Source organism: Mobula birostris, chromosome 20, assembly GCF_030028105.1.
Source record: "Mobula birostris isolate sMobBir1 chromosome 20, sMobBir1.hap1, whole genome shotgun sequence".
Lineage (NCBI taxonomy): Eukaryota > Metazoa > Chordata > Chondrichthyes > Myliobatiformes > Myliobatidae > Mobula > Mobula birostris.
Window position 1 is genome coordinate 58,549,967 of NC_092389.1, and position 23,057 is coordinate 58,573,023.

A 23,057-nucleotide genomic window follows, 5' to 3' on the forward strand; every position below is an offset into this window, starting at 1 on the left:
CACTGGACGGGAAGCTTCAGGGTGGGGAGGGTGGTGTTACAAGGACTGGGAGGCTCGGGTTAAAAAGAGAGAGATTGGATGTGCTCGGGCTAATTCCCTGTAGCGTAGGATGTTGTGAAATGACCCCTTATCCAACTCTATACAACTATAAGGGGCCTAGATAAAGTGAGAGTCTTTTTACACAGGACATAATAGTACAGAACCAGGGGGCTTAGACTTAAGGTGAAAGGCGATCTATGGGGTAACTTTCTCAAAGAAAGGGAGACGGAGGTGAGCAGATGGAATTTGCTGTCAGAGGAAGCTGTAGAAACAGGTGTAATTAAAATATTTTAAAATACATTTGGACAGTACACAGAGGGATATGGGACAAACACTCACAAATGGGATATGCTCAAGAAGACATCATAGTCTAGCAGATGGATGAAGTGGGCCGTGGGTTCAGCATCTGCCAAACCCTCCCAGATCATCCTCCTGAGGAATCTCACCCTGGAGTCTGTCTGTGAACTGTTGATGTGACGTCACGTCAGAGGGCAGCTCAGTGCACAGAACAGACAGACTGGGTAAGGACGGCAGATTTCATTCCTGAATAGGAATTTTAACCTGTCTCTTTGACCGTGTGTCACATTCTGATGGTCTCTGTGTGTTATGGTGTTATTTGCTTTCACACCCTACAATATCATAAAATCAGTATAAATTTCCCAGCTCCTGTGGTAGGATTCAAACTCATGTCTTGGAATGTTAGTGCAGTGTGCCTGGGATCAGGACACAATGGTTCATCTGCCAGTCCCGTGTATTGGTTGTATTGTGACCCTGTGCTGGTGTGTTCAGGGGTCTGACATCTCCAGCTGACCATGTGACAGTGATGCCTCCCAGTCGGTGGGGTTGATGTGGAATAAACTTCAGTTCCCCTTCAGTCCATAATTACAGCCAATCTTTCCTTTGAATTAGAACCTAATTGTGTCTCATGAACAATGAATAATAAATGTTTGTAAGTTTTACCTCGATAATTGGCATCAACTGTTTCTCTCAGCACTGTGTTCAACAAATAGAGGTGATCGAATTTTTCAACTGGTAGGGTCTCATCTGTCACTGTCAATTCCTGGACATCATCATTAATCCTGTAAATATTAAACTGCTGGTTATAAACTGCAAATTTGAATGATTTTACAAATCCATACAGAATTTCAGTAAAGAGCATGTCCTACCTCGTAGTCTGACGAGCTTCCTCCTGAAAGAAATGAAACACAATGAATAGACCGAGACTATCGACATCCTGAATTTCATCCAAACCATTACAAGGTGTTGAAAATTCCCTCTCCCGCAGTCACTCACACACACAAACAATACAGAACCAGGGGGTAAATTACAGGAAAGGTTTCTGAAAGCTGGGCTATTACTGAGAGGATGAAACTTGCAAGGAAGACAGGACAGGTTGTGAATTTTCATCTGGTTAAGGTGTTAGAATGATGAGATGGAGGAATTCAAATCAGTGATGGATTTGATAATAAATCTGAGAAGAAATTTAGTGAAGACGATTTTGAACCCACTGTCACTGGGTGTGATGAGTAGGTGGGAGGAGGCTTGTGAAACAGGGAAATTGATAGCAGAATATGGACCGAATGGCCTGTTAATGATGGAGAATGTGATATAATATAATTCGCTGTGAAACTTATCTGAAAAAGTAAAGAATCCGTGAGTGTTTCTGTAATCTGACGGAAACCGGATATTGAGGATAAATCTGATGTGTGGGTCACATTCTTTGTTCTCACTGATTGACAGAGAGACCCTCACACCCACCGCACCAGACACACTCACAGCCCCTGACTGGAACTGGGTGTCAATGTGAGATTTAGAGAATATTTAATGTGATAATCAAAGACACAATCAGCAGCTCTGCATTATAATCAGAGTAAATCATTTCAGAGAAGATTGGATTCTGTCCTGGGATGTACAGAAGTTGTGGAAAGTCCAGATCTGGGACAATAGCAGCACTGAATAGTTGTATCAATTGTCTGGTGAGACAGTTTACTACCGTTTGTAAATGTTGTGTGTAGGAGCAACACATCTGTTTTCTCTCTGCATTGTATTCTGAGTTACATGGTTATTATGGTAACTAGTCACGTCAGTGGGGTGTGGTAAAAGGAAAAGGTTTGGTATTCGGGCTTTGTTCTGGGCTGTTTTGAGCTGCAGACAGATGGATGGCATACCTTTTGTTGACCACTTTGTTGCAGTTTAATTTACTATTAATAACGCTGAAGTTTCATCACTTCCAGATTGCATGTTGCTAAAGAAGGATTGAATACATAACTTCGACATTTTGGAACATGATTATTGGAGTGATCGGAAGGTGCAACATACAAGTATAACAATCTGTGCGAGGTCGCCAGCAGCGGCAACTGATTTGTTAGAAATGGCCACTGTTTACTTCAAATATTCCACTGTTCATTTGGTGTCCTTTGACAGAAATAAATTGAAATATAAACCCTCACCTTGAGAAATATCACACTGTCTTTTCGATCCTTCTGTTCCTTTATCTTTGAGATTTCCTCCTGAATAATCCTTATATTCTTTTGAATCTCTTGAAGATTTTTCTCCATTGGGTTTAGAATCCTTGCCTCTTCCTCTTTGAGATCCCTGCGTGCGCTCTGCTCTTTCTCAGTGATAATCTGGCGCAGTTCAGCAAACTGGGATGTGATGTGGGTCTGTACGCTGTTGGACTGTTCCTGTCAAATGAAAGGTGAAGATAAATGTACTGCATTGCTGTGTTATATTTCCTCATAACATTAGGTGACTATTCGGTCCATTAGAGTCCATACTCGTTCTGAGAGCATTCCCGTGAACCCCATTCCCTCACATTTTCCAGAAACCTCCCTCACTGACCCATTAACTTCCACCTGATTCACATACACACTCCCCGAACTTAACGGGGTTAATTGTAATTAACCATTCATCCAGCATGTCCTTGGAATGTGTCTGAAACTGTCGTGGTCCCAGGGAGAACTTGCAAACTCCACACAGACAGCACCAGGGGTCAGTATCGAACCCAGGTCACTGGAGCTGCGATACTCTGCTAGTCTACATTAAAGGGAGCAAAACTATACAGTAATATCAGAAATTCCGCTCAGGAAGCCTCACCCGAACTCCGGAAATCTTCTCTTTCTGTTGCTGCTCCTTTTCCTGGAAGTCTGATTTCATTTTTGTGAGAGAGTCAAAGGAAGATTTCAGCTGATCCTGGAAGTCAGAGAGTGAAGGAAACAGAAACAAAGATGGGTCAAAAGAAACAGGTGATCAAACCCGATTATCGCACAAAATGCCGGAGGAACTCAGCCTGTCCAATTGTATTTCCAAAGCCTAACCCGTAACAGTGCCTCGGGCGGATAAACAAACACAGCAGGCCCGTATCCCAGCAACAGTAAGGACTTGCAGCCGAGGCAGACAATCAGGTTTGGTAAATCAATGCCGAGGACTGTTGGGGGTTGGGCAGATCACTCCGGAGGGGGAGGCACTGAATCACAAGTTTCAACTGAGCCCGTTTGAGGGAACAGCAGATTCCCTTGAGAAAGCCACAGGACAGGGTGAAACTGTGGGGGCTCTCCCAGTCCATAATTAATAACCCCACCACCTGAACATACAGGTAGCTTTAAACTTTAAGATGGGTTTCACGAAGAGGAAGATCGAATAAAGGCAAGTAGGGGACGTGGAAAATGAAGACGCCAAAACAATGTGGCCGGGTGAAGTGATACGGAATCTCCAGCGTGAAATCAACAAACACTGGAGGGATATTTTCCCCGCTGCCGGCACAATCATGTCCTTACAATGAAGTTGGTCAGGTGTTTAAGAAAGCGCATGGTGTGTTGGCCTTCGTTAGTCGGGGCTCTTATCGAGATAATGTTACAGCTCTCTCAAAGTCCAGTGGGACGACACTGAGCATTTTGTGTTCAGTTCTGGTCTCCTCCCGATAGGAAAGACGTGGAAGGTTTAGAGGGGGAGCGTCGGAAAGTTACCAGGGTATTGTTTCGTTTTAGCTGTGTGCTGTGTACGGCTGAATCACGGTAAACTGGAAGTTGATGCAGCACACACAAAATGTCGGAGGAACTCAGCAGGCCAGGCAGCAATTAGCAAAAGAGTGCAGTGGGCATTTCAGGCCAAAACCTTTCAGCAGGAGTGGAGAAAACAATCATCAAGGTTTCCGGCCTGAAACGTTGACTGATCGTCACCACGGATGCTGCCCGACCTGCTGAGTTTTTCCAGCATGTTGTGAGTGTTGCATATAAATACTAAGCAATCTACATAAAGAGCTGATAAACGATGCCTAGTGAGGAATTAATGCTGAGAAGTGCAGAGTAAAGTAATAAAAGGCAGCGCTTCTGAAAAATCGATAACTTGATAATAAAATTCCCAAGTCAGTGACGAACTAATTAATAGATTAATAACTCTCAGACTGCTCGGCCAGTACAGGTATCAACTTTTACTTGTAGTTGATGACAAATCTGCTGTTTCATTTCATAATCTCCATCTTCAGTTCCTGAGGTGTTGTGCTGTGACTGACTCTAATGGGACAGGAATGAAGGGCTGAATGGCTTTTCCTTTGCAGTGGTGTCCAAGTCTGACTCTACTGGTTCAGGGACAGTTTGATGATGGGCCAAAAGGGAGTTCCTGTGCTGTCGTGTCTGTGACTGTCACTAATGGGACAGGAGCATCAGGATGTTGAGTTGAAGGATTGTTTCTGTGCTGTTTTCTATGTGACAGACTCTAATGGAACAAGAACATCAGGCTGATGGGCCAAATTTGTATTCCAGTACTGGCTTGTCAGAGACTGACCCTACTGGGATAGGAAACCATGTGATGGAGCAAAGCAGTCTTCCTGATTTGCCTGTCCCATAAGAGTCAGTCACATACGCAACAGCACAGGAACAGCCCTTCCGTCCATCACCATGATTTTCCTATCCCATTAGAGTCAGTCACAGACACCGCTGAACAGGAACAGCCCTTCAGCCCGTCACCAGGCCGCTCCTATCCCATTGGAGTCAGTCACACACACAGAACAGCAAAGTTACATCCCTTCAGCCCATCACGCTGACCCCACAGCACAGGACCGCAACTTTGGCCCATCGGCCTGATGCTCCTCTCCCATTAGAGACAGTCACAGACCCAACAGTACAGGAAAAGCCCTTCAGCCCATCTCCAGAACTTTCCTGTCCCATAATAGTCAGTCACATACGCAACAGCACAGAAAGACACCTTTGGATCATTACAAGGTTTCTCCTGTCCCATTCGGTTCAGTCACAGACACAACAGCACAGGAACATCCCTTTGGCCCATCGCCCGGATGTTTCCATCCCATCAGAGACACCCACAGACAGGACAGTACAGAAACCATCTTCGGCCCATCACCCTGAATTTCCTGCCCCATTAGGGTCAGTCACACACACAATAGCACAGGAAATACCTTTTGGCCCATCGCTCCGATTCTCCTATCCCATTAGAGACAGACACAGATGCACCAGAGCAGGAGAACCCCTTCAGCCCATTGCCCTGATGCTCCTATCCCATAAGGGTCCGTCACATACACAATAGCACAGGAAAACCCCTTAGGCCCATTACTGTGATGTTACTGTCGCATTTATCAGTCACAGACACGACAACACAGAAACAGCCCTTCGCCCATCTTACTACTGTTCCTGTCCCATTCTAGTCAGTGCCAGACACAACAGCTTGCAACTCAACTTTGGGCCATCGCCCTAATGTTCCTGTAACAGTCGAGTCACTGACAGACACAACAGTGCAGGAACACACTTTTGGCCCATCATCCTTACGTTCCTGCACCATCGTAGTCAGTTGCAAATGTGACAACACAGGAACACACACTTTTGGCCCATCACCCTGATGCTCCTATCCCATTAGAGTCAGTCACACACACACAACAGCACAAGAAGACCCCTTCAGTCCATCACCAGGCTGCTCCTATCCCATTAATGTCAGTCACAGACACAGCAACACAAGAACTCACCTTCGGCCCATCGTCCTACTGTTCCTGTCCCATTAATGTCAGTCACAGACACGGCAACACAGGAAATCACCTTCGGCCCATCGTCCTACTGTTCCTGTCCCATTAATGTCAGTCACAGACACAGCAACACAGGAACTCACCTTCGGCCCATCGTCCTACTGTTCCTGTGCCATTGTAGTCAGTCACAGACACGGCAACACAGAAACTCACCTTCGGCACATCGTCCTACTGTTCCTGTCCCATTAATGTCAGTCACAGACACGGCAACACAGGAAATCACCTTCGGCCCATCGTCCTACTGTTCTTGTCCCATTAATGTCAGTCACAGACACAGCAACACAGGAACTCACCTTCGGCCCATCATCCTACTGTTCCTGTGCCATTGTAGTCAGTCACAGACAAAGCAACACAGGAACTCACCTTCGGCCCATCACCGGGCCGCTCCTGTCCCAATGGAGTCAGTCACAGACACAACCGCACTGGAACGCCGCTCCTGCCCATCACCGGGCCGCTCCTGTCCCAATGGAGTCAGTCACAGACACAACCGCACTGGAACGCCGCTCCTGCCCATCACCGGCCGCTCTTGTGCCATTAGTGTCAGTTACAGACACAACACGACAGAGATAGACCGTTCAGCCCATCATTCTGCTGCTCCATAAGATAATGAGATACATGAGCAGAAGTTTTTCCTTCCCAAATTGCAGGGTGAATTCAATCATTTCATGATCACTAAGAGTTCCTGTACCTTAAACTCTCTAATCAATTCCTGTTCCTTGTACAACACCCAGTGCAGGATCACTGATCCCTTGGTGGTCTCAACCACGAGATGTTTGAAAAAGCCGCCTCATAGACATCCGAGAAATTCCCCCTCCTGTAATCGAGCCCAACCTGATTTTCCCAATCTACCTGCACATTGAAATCCCCCATGACTATTGTAACATTGTCCTTTTGCCGTGCATTTTCTATCTCCCGCTGTAATTTGTAGATCACATCTTTACTACTGTTTGGGGGTCTGTATATTACTCCCATCGGGGACTTTCCACCCCTGCAGATCCGTAGCTCCATCCACAACTATTCAAACCCACCCATCCTATGTCACCTCTTTCTAAAGATTTGCTTTTATTTTTTTTTTTACCAACAGAGCAATGCCACCCTCTCTGCCTTCCTGCCTGCCCTTTCGACACACCGTAGCCCTCGAAAGTGGGCTGCGCAGTTGTGAGCATTTATACTTGTGCGTTCGTGTGTCTGCGTCGCTCTGCAATTCACTGCCAAAACGCTAGTTTGCGGTGGGGTTTCTATGCCACTGTGTTCAGTTTCTTCGTGTTGAAACCCAACACAAAGAAACTCAAACTTCAAACAATGGCGACTGAAACTGAAGGCGGGTGAATTTTCTGCGCTTGTCCGGCCACTGAAAAACATGGACAAGGAAATGCATTTCAAATATTTTCGGATGTCGGCAGGTAGATTTGACGATTTGGTTCATCGTCTCCAACCATTTATTTCGCATCAGTGTACGCACAGTTTACTCAAAGATTGGCGATCACCATTGGAGTTTTAGCTTCAGGTGGAGGTCAACAGGCTGTAGCAGCTAGCTACAAACTGGCGTCAAGCACAGGGTCCTCCATAACTTTTGGGCAGGTCCGCGTCAGGCTACGGCGCAGATATGCCGCTGAAGTATAAATTGGCCTTTACGTTGCAACTCGGCCTGTTGACTGCTATTTTGCCTAATCATCAGCCTCTTCTTGCTAGCAGTGTCACTGCACACTGCCGATGTTTCTCACCCTCTGCACGCCACCTTGGTTGAACAAAGGCGCATTCTTGGTCAATGGACCAAGACAACTGCGCTGCTCCAAAGAGCGCTATATGAAGCCACCCTTATCATCGGCCTCAGGCTCTATAACGAGTCAATGTAGAGCAGGGGAAGCGATTACCCACCACCCTCCCGTTAGACTGTTATTAACCTCTGTTTACCACACCCTGCTATCGCGGACACTCTGTGGAATATCACCGTCACTTCTTATCTGGGCGGTGTGAATGTGCACCCATTGCTGTGGATTATTACAGTAATTCTTGCACTGTCACTGCTCAGTGTGAACTTGAAAATATTGTCATCTTTTACTTGTAAACATCGTAAATCTTATCTTTAAGGGAACTTATTTTAATGGTTTCTAACATTTCTTCAATTATTTGTAGATCTGAGCACTTGTAATGCCGCTGTGATACTGTAATGTCCTTTGGGATCAATGAAGTATCTATGTCTCTCTCTCTCTCTCTCTCTCTCTCTCTCTCTCTCTCTTTCTCTATCTATCTATCTATTTATCTATCTATCTCTGTTCATCAACTACCTCATCTTCAATACGATCACTCCGGGACCGATTCTCCTGCCAAATTATTTTAAAACCACCCGATCAACTCCGCCGACCTGCTCTGATTTTTCGGACGGATGGCAGTCTCTTTGGTTGTAATGTGATATTATGGTCACCGCGGGGTTGTGAGTTTTCTGAGATTTCTGACATCTGAGAGTGAAGAATACTCCGTAATATCGAAACTAATACAATGGCCAAAGCTGAGAGAGAAACGTTAAGTGGAATTTTAATCGCTTACTAAAGCGATGCATTTCAACATGACACCGTTGGCAAAGAACTACGGAAAGAATGTGCTATCGATTTTCAGTCTGGTGTTATCAGTGATGTCGAAACGATATATTGTAAAATCAAAAAGAAGTGGTGGGGAACTAAACGGCAGCTTGGGCACAGGCGACTTTAACGGAGCGACGAAGCTGCGACCCGTATTCAGTTACAGATGCAAGCAACACACATCAAAGTTGCTGGTGAACGCAGCAGGCCAGGCAGCATCTCTAGGAAGAGGTACAGTCGACGTTTCAGGCCGAGACCTTTCGTCAGGACTAACTCTAGCTCTTTCTTCAGTTAGTCCTGACGAAGGGTCTCGGCCTGAAACGTCGACTGTACCTCTTCCTAGAGATGCTGCTTGGCCTGCTGCGTTCACCAGCAACTTTGATGTGTGTTGCTTGAATTTCCAGCATCTGCAGAATTCCTCGTGTTTGCGAGTTACAGATGTAGATCGTTACTCTGAAACGAGAGCTCGCTGATTTAAAGAAAACTGCATAACATGCAAAAAAGCAGTATGGAAAAGATAATAAATCAGCAAAAACCGCTCTCCGCATTGACGGAACGGGTTAAAAGGCAGAAAGCTCTTTTTTATTGTGTCCGCACCCAAAATCTCTACTCGGAGTTACAAAGTGAAATGAGGCGATTCTGCGCGGCATCGGGAAGACCTTCGGTGGGCGGATCGGCCATCCCCGTGGGCGGGGTTAACTGTGATGTCAATCATGTCGAAAGGCGAGCAACACGGACTCGTCCCCAGAAATAGCGCCACCTTGGGAACTCCCAGAAACTGCAAAGGAATACTGACGCAACAGAGACCTCTAGTGGCTCAGGTGCCGATGACAGTAAGGAGGCAATTAGTCTGGCGGACACAGCTGGACTTGACCCAGTATAAACTGAGAGAGTGAAAAGACACAAGACTGATGATGGAGATTATGAAAGGAAACAGGAGGTTTGTCACCAACTACGAGATCAGGGAAATGTCCGGTACCTGTCTTCACTCAAGCGGGTGATGGGTGTGTGGAAACAGCTAACATAGTCATAGTCATACTTTATTGACCCCGGGGGAAATTGGTTTTCGTTACAGTCGCACCATAAATAATTAAATACTAATATGTAAATTATGCCAGGAAATAAGTCCAAGACCAGCCTATTGGCTCAGGGTGTCTGACCCTCCAAGGGAGGAGTTGCAAAGTTTGATGGCCACAGGCAGGAATGACTTCCTATGACACTCTGTGTTGCATCTCGGTGGATTAACAGTGCAAATGCTGGATTGGGGTTTGTTTCAATATTTAACAGTAATGTCGATAGGTCCATGGATGGGAGAGGTTTGGAGAATTATGCACCGGGTCAATGGGTCGAGGCAGCATGGTAGTTCGGCACGGGTAGATGGGCTGAATGGCCTGTTTGGGTTCTTTGATTCTATGTTCACCACAGTCAGCAGCAGCTAACACTCTCTAATGCATTTCTGCTGTCTCATGGTGATTTGCACAGGTAAAGCAGATATCAATCAGTAACCAATGCATAGCAACAATTTGGCTCTATTTAATTGCTTGTTATTTTGTGTTTTTGTCACTTAAACATGTCGTGTGGCTCCTACATCACGATGGTGGGATGTCTGCTGATGATCAGTCCTCCACCCTGAGTGTGGCCAGTCTCACAGGGAACAACAATCAAGCTCATCATCCCAGAAGCTTTTGTCCACAGCATCACTGTCCGGACACGGCCCCATGGTACAGAATCCTCCAATGTCTTCACATTCAGGAGTGTTGGAATCTGCCGAGGGAGAAGGAGGGTTAATATGGAGCTGGCTAGTCTACAGTAAGGCTTGTTACAGTCGAACAGCCTTACCCTGACGGCTTTAAATTCTGGTAATGTCCCCCATCCCACCTCTCCTTCACCATTTCCCATTCCCTTTTCACTCTCTCACCTTATCCCCTTGTCCCCGCCCCATTTGCCTCCCTCTGGTGCTCCCTTCCCCCACCTTTTCTTTCTTCCACGGCCATCTGTCTGTTTCACCAATTTACTTCCCAGCTCTTTACTTCATCCCCCCACCCTTCAGGTTTCTCCTATCACCTGGTGTTCCTCTCTCCCCTCCCTCCACCTTTTCAATCTACTCCTCAGCTTTTTTTTCTCCAGTCCTGCCGAAGGGATTTGTCCTGAATCTCGACTGTACCCTTTTTCGGTTGCTATCTGGCCTGCTGAGTTCCTCCGGCATTTTGTGTGCGTGCTGCGTCAAGTTCAAATTCCAGTTTACCGTGATTCAGCCGTACCCCGGTATAGAGCTAAAACTGAACAACACCCTGGTAAATTTCCAACGTGCCCTCTGTAAAACTTCCACATCTTTCCTATCAGGAAGAGACCAGAACTGAAAACAAAATGCTGTGCCGTCTAACTAGACTTTTAGAGATCTGTAACATTATCTCAACAAAAGTCCCGACTGAAAAGGCCAACTCACCATACTAGCTTTTTAAACACCCGACCAGCTTCATTGCAGGGATGTGATTGTGCGGACAATGGGGAAAATATCCGTCCAGTGTTTGGTGATCCATATCACTTCACACTACAACTTTGTTTTGGCCCACGTCTTCATTATGCAGGTCCCCCACTTGCCTTTATTGGGATCTTCCTCCTCGTGAAACCCATTTTAAAGTTTATATGTTCAGGTGGTGAGGTTATTACTCATGGACTGGGAGAGCTCCCACATTTACGCCCTGTCCTGAGGCTTTCTCAAGGGAATCTGCTTTTCGACCCTCAGACAGGCTCAGTTTAAAGTTGTGATTCAGTGTCTCCCCCTCCCGGAGTGATCTGCCCAACCCCCAACAGTCCTCGGCATTGTTTTACCAAACCTGTTTGTCTGCCTCGGCTGCAAATCCTTACTGTTGCTGGGATACCGCCCTGTGTGTTTGTTTAGTCCGCTTGAGGTATGTAAGGAGTTCGGGTTTAGAAAAACAAATAGGATGTTGGTGAGGCTAAATCTTAATAGTGATTATGGTGCAGAGTCCCCTCTGTAAGAAAGTGTAGAGTATATTAACATTGAATACGGTCCAACAGAGATTTATTCTTTACAAACAAAAACAACTGAAACAATTAACTCCATAATCTTAAACAACAGGAATTCTGCAGATGCTGGAAATTCAAGCAATATACATCAAGGTTGCTGGTGAACGCAGCAGGCCAGGCAGCATCTATAGGAAGAGGTGCAGTCGACGTTTCAGACCCTTCGTCAGGACACCGTCCTGACACCAGCAACTTTGATGTGTGTAACTCCATAATCTTGTGTCGTTTCGAAGAATGGTTGCCGATTTTACCGACTAGTACAAAATCCCACTGGGACAAGAAGGTGCAGAAAGGGACGGCGTGGAAACACCCCCCTGTCCGACTTATGGCGGGTGCTGTCACTGGTCCTCAAGTCCATGTTCAAGTGTAATTGTCATTCAGCCGTGCTCCAGCATACGAGACGGTACGATAGTGTGGTGGTCAGCACAACGCTTTACGGTACAGCTGACCATACAGTACAGGGTTCACTCTCCGACGCTGCCTGGAAGCAGTTTGCACTTCATTCCACTGACCGCGTGGGTTTCCTCCAGAAGCCCCGGTTTCCTCCCACAGTCCTACTGGCCGGCAGAGGGAGTCCAGTGGCAGTCCCGAAGATACCTCATCTTCCCACGACCTCTGGGTGCATGTGCCCTCTTTATTGGCCTGGGGTGGCATGGAAATGTCCTTCGGGCTTTTATAGACTCTGGCTCCACAGGTGATTTTTTAAAAAAATCTGTGCGTGGCCTGACAAATTTCTAATTGCAGCCCCAATCTCTAAGCACAAACAGGAGAAAATCTGAAGATCCTGAAAATCCGAGGAACAAACACAAAATGCTGGAGGAACTCAGCAGGATAGGCGGCAGCCATGGAAGAAGTACAGTCGATGTTTTCGGCCAGAACCCTTCGGCAGGACTGATGTCCCAATCTCTACGTTAAAAACCTCCACTTTTAATGGGAGATCACTTGAGTCGGGATACGTGTGTCATGTTTCACAGCCCCTGTGGTTGCTGATAGATTTCACCTTCTCCATTCCCCTGTAGTCCATCTCATCTTAGTGTCTCCATGTATTTCACAGCATGGTCCCCTTATGGTTGAATGGTCGTATACTCCGCTGTTCCTTTGACCAATGTGCATGATCATGTGCTTTTCGACCCCGTATTCCATCTGCCACTACTTCAACATAATCTATCTAATTCCATCTGTAGCTCCCCTGCTTCCTCAACACTACCTGCCCCTCCGCCTACCTTCATATTCTCCACAAACATTAACACCAAGGCATTAAATCCATCATTCAGATCATTGACACAACATGAAAAGGAAGAGTACCCAGCCCTGATCCCTGTGGAATACCACTGGTCACTGCAGACAACCAGGAAAGGCTCCCTTATTCCCACTCTTTGCTGCCAATCAGCCAATGCTTTGTCCATGCCCGTATCATTCCTGTAATACCTGCACTCTTATCTTCTTTAGCAGCCCCACATTGTCAAAGGCCTTCTGAAAATCTTTCACAACATCCACCAATGTTACTTTGTCCATCTTGCTTGTTATTTCCTCAACAAATTCCAACAGATTTGTCAGGCAAGGTTTTCCCTTAAGGGACCTGTGCAGTTGTTTGGCCCATTTTCTAATTGTCCTCCAAGTAGCCTGAAACCTCGTCCTTATGAATCGACTCCAACATCTTCCCAACCACTCAGCTCAAGCTACCGACTCCTTCCTTCCTTGAAGAGTGGAGCAACATTTGCAATTTTAGACTTTCATACATTTAACCAACTCCCAACTCCCTCTGCACATCTGATCTCTCAATGTGCTCCACATTGTGGTATTCCTGGGTGACCTCCTGTCATGTTTACTTAAATTATTTAGTGAAGAGAAAGTGTAGAGAAAGCAGTGGATACAGCCCAGTCCATCACAGGCAAACACCATTAAACACACTCACACGGACCTCTGCCACAAGGGGGCAGCATCTATCATGAAGGACGCCCAGCATTCAGGATATGCTCTCTCCTCACCACTACATCTGGGAGAGGGATACTGGACCCCTTTTTCAGGAGCAGTTATTACCACACAATCATCAGGCTCCTGAACCAGTGTGGATAACCTAATTCACCAACAAATCTCAACTGATTCCACAAACTACAGACTAACTTTCAAGGAGTCTACAACTCAATATCATCATCATATTTTTACCTGCACCCTTTATTTTCCCTGCACGTTGGTTGTTTCTCCATCTTTGGAGTAGTTTTTAATAAATGCTGTTGTGCTTTTTCCTTCTAAACAGCTGCAAGAAATTGATTCTTCATGAAGTATGTGGTAATGTACACGCGTGTTGATAATAAACTTACCTGGAACTGTCAATAAAAGGATTGCTATGAGGGTGTGGATGGGATGACGATTTCACAAGAAATGATATAATCATCCGGATTTGGTGTATCCAGGTGGAACAACATTCTGATAAACATCGAGCACTCAACAATACAGTCCAGAAACATGTCATTAACTTATCATTTAATGCCCCATTAAATAAATGCCATCTGACAATATAATGACCCCACTTGTCCATTCCCTGCACATTCATGCACTTATTTAAGAGCCTCTTGATCCCCTCTCTTGTATTTGCCTCGAGTATCACCTCTGGAAGGGCATTTTATGCATCCATCACAATGTGTCAAGAAAAACCTATCCCGCACATCTGCTTTCAACTTAACTCCTCTCAGTGTAAACACATGCCACCTAGTTTGTGATATTTCAATCCCGATACAATGAAACCAAATAGTTATTCTATCTATGTCTCTGTAATCTTACAAACATTTTTTAAATCGTCGTTCAGTCTCTGCAGCTCCGGAGAAAACAAAACAAGTTGTTCCAATTTCTGCTTCTAATCCACGTGGGGTCTCAACAAGTGTCACACCTCCTCACTCACTGATAGTCAAGGGCTTAAATAGTTCTGCTAGACGAGGTGACACTTCACCTGTGAGTTTGTCAGGGTCACCAACTGTTTCCAGTATCCTCTGCAGTGACCAGACCTGACACCTGTTGGGGAACTCTTTGTTGAGTACTTTTGTCCTATCCCCCACCACAGATGATTCCGAGTTCACCGGGATTATTCTGGAAATGAAGGGGTTAACATATGAGGAGCGTTTGGCAGCTTTGGGCATGTGCTGACTGCAATACAGAAGAATGCGGGGGGATCTTTTTGAAACTTACCGAATGTTAAATGACTAAATAAGATAGATGTGGAAGGATGTTTCCGATGGTGCAGGTATCCAGGACTAGAGGACACAGCCTCAAAATTGAGGGCAGTCCTTTTAGAATACAGCTCAGCAGGAGTTGTTTCTTTCAGCCTGAGAGTCGTGAATCTGTGGAATGCAGTGCAGTCCAAGTCCATGCGTAGATTTAAAGCAGAATTTAATAGTTTCCTGACTGTTCAGGATGTCAAAGGATATGGCAAGCAGGCAGGAGTATGGGGGTCAGTGGTTTCTGGGATTAGCCATGATGGAATGGTTGAGTCTCCTGTTTGCTACCCATTGTAATTCCACTCCCCATTTCCATTCTGACATGGCTGTCCATGTCCTCCCGCACTGTCATGATGAGACTACTCCCCGGATGGATGAGTAACATCATACTCCGGCTGCCTAGCCTCCAACCTGACAGCATGAATGCTGATTCCCCAACATTTGGGAATTTCTCTCTCCCCCCCCCCCCCCCGATTCTGGCTCCTCTCTGTCCTCCTGTCCTCTCCTCACATGTCCATCACCTTCCTCTGTTACCCAACATCTTTCCCCTTCCATGATCTACATTTCTCATTTCTCTCCTGTCAGATTCCTTCCTGAGCCATTTATCTCTTCTCCTTATTACCTCCTAGCTTCTTACTTAATTTCCCCTCCCCCACCCACACACATTTCCCCTCAGCTATCACCTGCCTGCTTGTACTCCTTCCTCTCTCTCACTATTCTTACTCTCGCTTCTACCCCCTTCATTTTGATCCACAAGAAGGGTCTCGACCTGAACCATCGACTCATTATTTATCTCCATAGATCCTGGATCTGCTGAGTTCCTCCAGGATTTTGTGTATGACGATGTTATAACAATTGTAAAGAGCAATGGTCGCAGTGCAGATGCCTGTGGAACACCACATATCACTGACCTCCAGGCATAATACCCTCAATCTACAACCACACTCTGCCTTCTATAGACAAGCCAATTCTGTATCCACACAGCCCTGTCCCCCTGTATCCCATACCTCCTGACTCTCTGATTGAGCGTACCATGAGGAATCTTATCAAATGCCTTGCTAATATCCATATACACCCCATCCACAGCTCTAACCTCATCAATACACTTTGTCATGTCATCAATGAATTCAATCCCGATCTTTACAAAGATGTTACTGATACTTGCAAACCTTGTTTAGAGGGTGACAATGAATGGGTTAATTTGAGGTTGGAGAATGAGGGGAGATTTGATACTTGTGTATAGGTGGTCTAGTGGTCTAGTTAGGTGAAAAAAATGTTTCCACTGAGCCTGGCTGGGACTACATGTAGAGATGATAGATGAAGGGTGAAAGGTGAAATATTTGAGGTAATATCTTCACTGCGAGTATGGTGGGTGTGTGGAACGAGCTGCCAGCAGAGGCTCAATTTCAACATTGATGAGTGGTTTTGGATGACTACATGTGTGGGAGGTTTATGGTCCAGTACAGGATGGTGGGACCAGGCAGAATAATAGTTCTACAAGAACTAGGTGAGCTGAATGGCTTGCTTTGTGCTGTAGCGTGCAAATGATTGGTGCTAATGTGACGAGAAAATGCAGACAAAGTCTAGAAGTAGAGACATGGTTTGCAGCAGTGACAACAACCAAGTTTCAGCAATTTCACTGATGATATTATAGTGTTCACCGGTTGTTGTCATAGGGAATTAGTTTTGCTGTTAGTCCTGTACATAATCCTTTTATTCACCATGAGGACTTAAGTCTGTTACTTCATTAAGTCTTTCTGTAACCACCAACGTTCTCACGTTCTGTCACGTTGCTGACTGTGACATGATCATCACTGAGAGGTAAGTCCAGTGGCTGTAATGAGTCTGTCTTGTTGGATACAGTCGACTCGGGTGTGTTCTTCAGCTGAGCATCCAATGTCTGGTCCATGTGAGGTCTCCATGTATGGTCTCCAACATCCACTTGTCCTCTCGGTAATCACGTGCTAGGAATTCCTGTCCAACCTCGAGGTTCCTCGCTGATCGAGTGGAAACTGGCTGAACTGTTTATTCTGCAATTCTCTCCGTAGCTCTGGTTTCAGGAGGTCGATGTAAAATCTCCGATTCCTGTTCATGAACAGCATTGCAGGTGATTGATTTGTTGTTACATGATCAGAGTTCCAATTAACAATAAAATGAAAGCTGCCCACCTTGTGCTTCACAGAAATATCCTCCTTGTCCATAACTTTATTTGACTGCTCAAAGGTTTGGATAAAACTTTCAATTAAACCATTCGTTTCTGGGTGGTGGTGACCTGATTTGAAATATCTGATGCCAGTTTCCTTCGTGAATACTCTGAACTCTTCTGACATGTATTATGGTCCATTGCCACTCACAATATTACGATCGAGGAACGTGTTTGTAGCCCGAATATTGAACTTTTTGCTGTTGGATTCCGGCCATATTCCACCAAGATACAACACTGGGTGTTCCTGCCTGTGGCCATCGAACGTGCAGCTCCTCCTGTGGAGGTTCAGACACCCTGAGCCAATAGACTGGTCCTGGACTTATTTCCATCTGGCATAGTTTGCATTTTGTTGTTTGATTGTTTGTGGTTTTTCTATTGCTATATTTACGCTCTATTCTTGGTTGGCGCAGCTGTAACGAAAACCAATTTCCCTCGGGATCAATAAAGTATGTCTATCTATGTCTATCTGTCTATCTATCTAATTTGTTCAGATTAGCTATTTCTGCAGAAGGTAGTTCCCAGGGAGTTGAAGCAGTCTGTGCTGAGGTGGTCAACTTTATTGGTAAGACCTCCGGCCACTTCAAATAAGCACCGACAGCAATCAGGAACATGGAGTCCATGAATGGCCCAGAAAAATCAATATACACACTATTGATGATGAAGACGTCCATTCCCACGGGTGTAACATGGCCTGAGGGGTTGCAGTTTGAACTTTGTGGCATCCCAAACAGCATTTGGCGAAGTCTTCAATCTGTCTATCTATTCCCAGACAACACATGGAACTTCTGTCGAGACTCTTCATCTTGACTGTACACAGGTGTTTTTCATGCAGATTTTCTAACACTCTGGTGCTCAGTTTATAGGCAACTACAACAGAAAATCAACACATCAGTGTTCTATGACATGCCAACAGATGGTCACTGAGAGCTCCGGAAACATTGGGTTACCTATGAGCTGGCCATCCTTGCATGGTGATTCCATAGACTTCTGACAATGTCGGGCCATTCGTTGTTTCTCTTTGTGTTTCTGAATGTGTTACTGGCAGCTGATCCACCAATGAAGTCCCAAAACGTCGACTGTACTCTTTTCCATAGATGCTGCCTGACCTGCTGAGTTCCTGCAGCAATTTGTGTGTGTTGCTTGAATTTGCAGCATCTGCAGATTCTTTCCTGTTTGTGAATTGTTTTCATTAATTTTGTTTGTCAAGAATGAATCTCTGTTGGATAGTATTCAATGTTAATGTACTGATCACTTTCTTACAAAGGGGGTTCCGAATCACGATCAATATTAAAATTCAGCCTCACTAACACCCTGTCCAATTATATTTCTGAACCCTAACCGCTTAGAGAATGGTGTCCTGAAGGGGATTAGGGTTTAGAAATACTCCTCCGAATCCCCAGTCCTGCCGAAGGTCGGCCCGAAACGTCAACTGCATTTTTTTCCCCATAGATGCCGTTTGGTCCTCTGAGTTCCTCCAGAATTTTGTGTGGCTGCCTGGATTTCAAACATCTGCAGATTCTCTCTTTCAATACCTGTAGCAGCCTAAGCAAACACAGCAGACCGGTATCCCAGCAACAGTAAGCACTTGCAGCCGAGGCAGACAAACAGGTTTGGTAAAACAATGGGGGTTGGGCGGAACACAACGGGAGGGGGAGGCACAGAATCACAACTTTAAACGGAGCCCGTCTGAGGGCCTAACAGCAGATTCCCTTGAGAAAGCCACAGGACAGGGCAAAACTGTGGGGGCTCTCCCAGTCCATAATTAATGACCCACCACCTGAACATATAAACTTTAAAATGGGTGTCACGAGGAGGAAGATCCCAATAAAGGCAAGTGGGGGACCTGGATAATGAAAACGTGGGTCAAAACAAAGTGGCAGGGTGAAGTGATCGGGAATCTCCAGTACAAGATCAACAAACACTCGAGTGATATTTTTCCCACTGTCTGCATAATTGCATCCTTATAATGAAGCTGATCGGGTCTTTTAAGAGTTTGTTTAATGTGTTGGCCTTCATTTACCTCAAGAGCCACAAGATCATGTTGCAGCTCTCTAAAAGTCTAGTTAGATGACACTGATAATTTTGCATTCAGTTCTGGTCTCCTCCTGATAGGAAAGATGTGGAAGTATGAGAGAGGGTGGATATGAAACTGAGCAGGATATTGTTTGGTTTTAGCTGTGTGCGGCTGTTCGGCTGAATCACGGCAAACTGGAACTTCAACTTCAAACAGTCAGGGAAAGGCTGCTGGAACGTCACAGGACTCACCGTAGACGAGCCGTCTCTACATCAACCCTCCTTCTCCCTCGGCAGACTCTACACTGAAGAACATGAAGACATGAGAGGATCCTATACCACGGGGCCGTGTCCGGACAGTGATGCTGTGGACAGAAGCCTCTGTGATAATGAGCTCGAGTGTTGTTCCCTGTGAGACTGGCCACACTCAGGGCAGAGAACTGATCATCAGCAGACATCCTACCATCGTGATGCAGGAGCCACACAACTTGTTTAATTGACAAAACCACCAAGTAAAGCATAAATAAAAATAGCTGAGATACTGCTAGGTGTTGGTCACTGATTCATATGGGCTTTACATTGGGAAAATCACCAACAGAGGACAGAACTGCAGGATGTGCTGTTACAGAGCAGCTGCTGACTGTGAACATAGAATCATAGATCCGAAGCAGGCCATTCAGCTGTTCTATCCTGTGTCAATCTTCCATGCTGACTAGACCCATCGAACCAATCCGTAACTCATCAAACCTCTCCCATCCATGTACCTGTGCGCGCTTAAATATTGAAATCAAATCCGTTTCCACCACTTGTGCTGGCAGCTCATTCCACACTCTCACTTCCTGAGTGAAGGTTCCCCCTCTCACCTTCCCTTTCAGAATTTTCAAACTCTCACCGCTATGGGCAGAAGTTCCCATTTTCTTCAAAAAGGCAGTGCCAAAGAAGAATAATGTGGGCTGCCTTAAAGACTATCGCCTGGTAGCACTCACATCGACAGTGATGAAATGCTTTGAGAAGTCGGTTATGACTAGACTGAACTCCTGCCTCAGCAAGGACCTGGACTCATTACAATTTGCCTGTCATCACAATAAGTCAATGGCAGATACAATATCAATGGCTCCCCACACGGCTTTAGACCACCTAGACAACACAAGCACCTACGTCTAGATGCAGTTCATCGATTATAGCTCAGCATTTAATACCATCATTCCCACAATACTGATTAAGAAGTTGCAGAACCTGGGCCTCTGTATCTCCCTCTGCAATTAGATCCTCGACTTCCTAACCGGAAGACCACAGTCTGCAGATTGGTGATAACATCTCCTCCTCGCTGATGATCAACACTGGCGTGCCTCAGGGGTGTGTGCTTAGCCCACTGCTCTGCTCTCTGTATACACATGACTGTGTGGTCAGGCATCACTGAAATACCATCTACACATCTGCTGACAATACAACTATTGTTGGTGGACTCTCAGGTGGTGAGGAGAAGGCATACAGGAGTGAGGTATGCCAACTAGTGGAGTGGTGCTGCAGCAACAACCTGGCACTCAATGTCAGTAAGACGAAAAAGCTGATTGTGGACTTCAGGAAGGTTAAGATGAAGGAGCACATACCAATCCTCATAGAGGGATCAGAAGTGGAGAGAGTGAGCAGCTTCAAGTTCCTGGGAGTCAAGATCTCTGAGGATCTAACCTGGTCCAACATACTGATGTAGTTATAAATAAATGAAGACAGCGGCTGCACTTTATTAGGAGCTTGAAGAGATTAGGCATGCCCGTCAGTACACTCAAAATCTTCTATAGTGGTGAGCATTCTGACAGGCTGCGTCACTGTCTGGTATGGAGAGGCTACTGCACAGGACCCAAAGTAGCTGCAAAGGTTGCAAATCTACTCAGCTCCATCTTGGGCAATAGCCTACAAAGTACCCAGGACATATTTAGGGAGCGGTGTCTCAGAAAGGCAGTGTCCATTACTGAGGACCTCCAGCACCCAGCGCATGCCCCTTTCTCACTGATACCATCAGGTAGGAGGTACAGAAGCCTGAAGGCACACACACAGCCGCTTCCCCTCTGCCATCCGATTCCTCAATGGATAGTGAACCCTTGAACACCACCTCACTTGTTTTTTAATATACAGTATTTCTGTTTTTGCAGTTAAAAAATGTATTCATCATACATTATTGACTTGTTCATATATTACTATATTTTATTTTATTTATTATTATTATTATTATTATCTCTGTGCTAGATTATGCATTTTATTGAACTGCTGCTGCTACGTTAACAAATCTCGCGTCACGTGCCGGTGATAATAAACCTGATTCTGATTCTGATCTCTCTGGAGGGCTGTCACAGGAAAGCAGCATCCATCATCAAGGACCGTCACCACACAAGACATCCTCTACTTTCACTGCTACCGTCAGGAAGAAGCTGTCTGATCCTCAGGACTCACACCACCAAGTTCATGAACAGTTATTACCCCTCAGCCATCAAACCCTTCAACCAGATGCGATAATTTTACACAAATTCTCTCGCACTATCACTGAACTGTTCCCACACCTTCATGGAATCACTTTCAAGGACTCTTTAGTTCATGTTCTTGATATTTATTTCTGATTTGTTTGTTTTCATGATTTTGTATTTGCAGTTTGTTGTAATTTGCACATCTTTTCTCTGTCCTTTTGGGTACGGTCTTTCACTGAGTCTATTATTGTTCCTGGATTTATGGAGTTTGCCCACAGAGAGAAAAAGAAATAATCTCAGGATTGTACATGCATGTACTTTGATAATAACTTTACTGTGTAAATTTTAAATTGTACATTTGAATTTGTGAATGTCTCTCTCAAACACTGGAATGGGTTGTGAGCTCTGAAGGTTCACCACCTGCTGGGTGAATTATTCTGTTCTGATCTGAATGGTCGTCCCATCACGGTGACCCCTCTTTGGAGGCAGCTCAGTTACTGGACACAATCCTGAATCAAACTGGGAAGCCTCAGATTCTCTGTCTCACTGTTTCAAACACACACACACACACACAGACACACACACACAGCTGCTTCAAATGGGTGACAATCTTACCAGTGATCAAGAAAAGCACAGTGAACTGCCTCAACGATTATCACCCAGTGCTGCTCACATCTACTGTGATGAAGTGCTTTGAGGGGATGGACATGTCTGGAATCAACTCCTGCCTGTGCACGGACCTGGACCCATTGCAATATGCCGATCGCCACAATCTGTCTACAGCAGATGCAATCTCACTGGCTCTCCACTCAGCCTTAGATCAGCAGGACAATAGCAATACACAAGTCAGGCTGCTGATTACAGCTCAGCGTTCAACACAATCAGACCCTCAATTGTAATCAACAAGCTCCAAACCCTGGGCCTCTGTACCTCCTTCTGCAACTGGATCCTCACCAGGAGACCACAGTCTGTGTGGATCAGAAATAACATCTCCTCCTTGCTGACAATCAACACTGACACACCTCAACGATGCGTGCTCAGCCCACTGCTCTACTCTCTCTACACCATGTCTGTGTGGCCAGGCTCATCTATAAACTTGCCGATGACACAACTATTGTTGGTGGAATTTCAGATGGTGACGAGGAGGAGGACAGGAGTGAGATAGATCAGCAAGTTGAGTGGTGTCGCAGCAACAACCTTGCTCTCAACATCATTAAGACAAAGGAATTGATTGTGGATTCAGGAAGGGGAAGTCGAGGGAACACACACCAGTCCTCACCGTGGGATCAGAAGTGAAAAGGGTAGCAATTTCCATTTCCTGCCTGTCAACATCTCTGAGGAACTATCCTGGGCCCAACATATTGATGCAGTTACAATGAAGGCACACCATCAGCTATATTTCATTCGGAGATTGAGGGGAATCGGTCTATCACTAAAGACACTTGCAAATTTCTACAGATGTACTGTGGAGAG

General features: G+C 45.5%; 1 protein-coding gene and 1 pseudogene across 1 annotated transcript in view; both read right to left on the minus strand.

Annotated features, from left to right (window-relative positions):
* The window catches only part of LOC140185006 (uncharacterized), a 686,808-nt pseudogene that overhangs the window by 123,328 nt on the left and 540,423 nt on the right, over positions 1 to 23,057 (minus strand).
* Positions 1 to 23,057, minus strand: part of LOC140185316 (zinc-binding protein A33-like) — a 39,592-nt gene that overhangs the window by 9,317 nt on the left and 7,218 nt on the right. The window contains exons 2-5 of the mRNA XM_072238712.1: positions 3,136 to 3,231; positions 2,490 to 2,723; positions 1,206 to 1,228; positions 1,000 to 1,118 (exon numbers count right to left, since the gene is read on the minus strand). Coding sequence (XP_072094813.1) covers positions 1,000 to 1,118; positions 1,206 to 1,228; positions 2,490 to 2,723; positions 3,136 to 3,231 — 472 coding nt within the window. The remainder of the gene's footprint in view (positions 1 to 999; positions 1,119 to 1,205; positions 1,229 to 2,489; positions 2,724 to 3,135; positions 3,232 to 23,057) is intronic.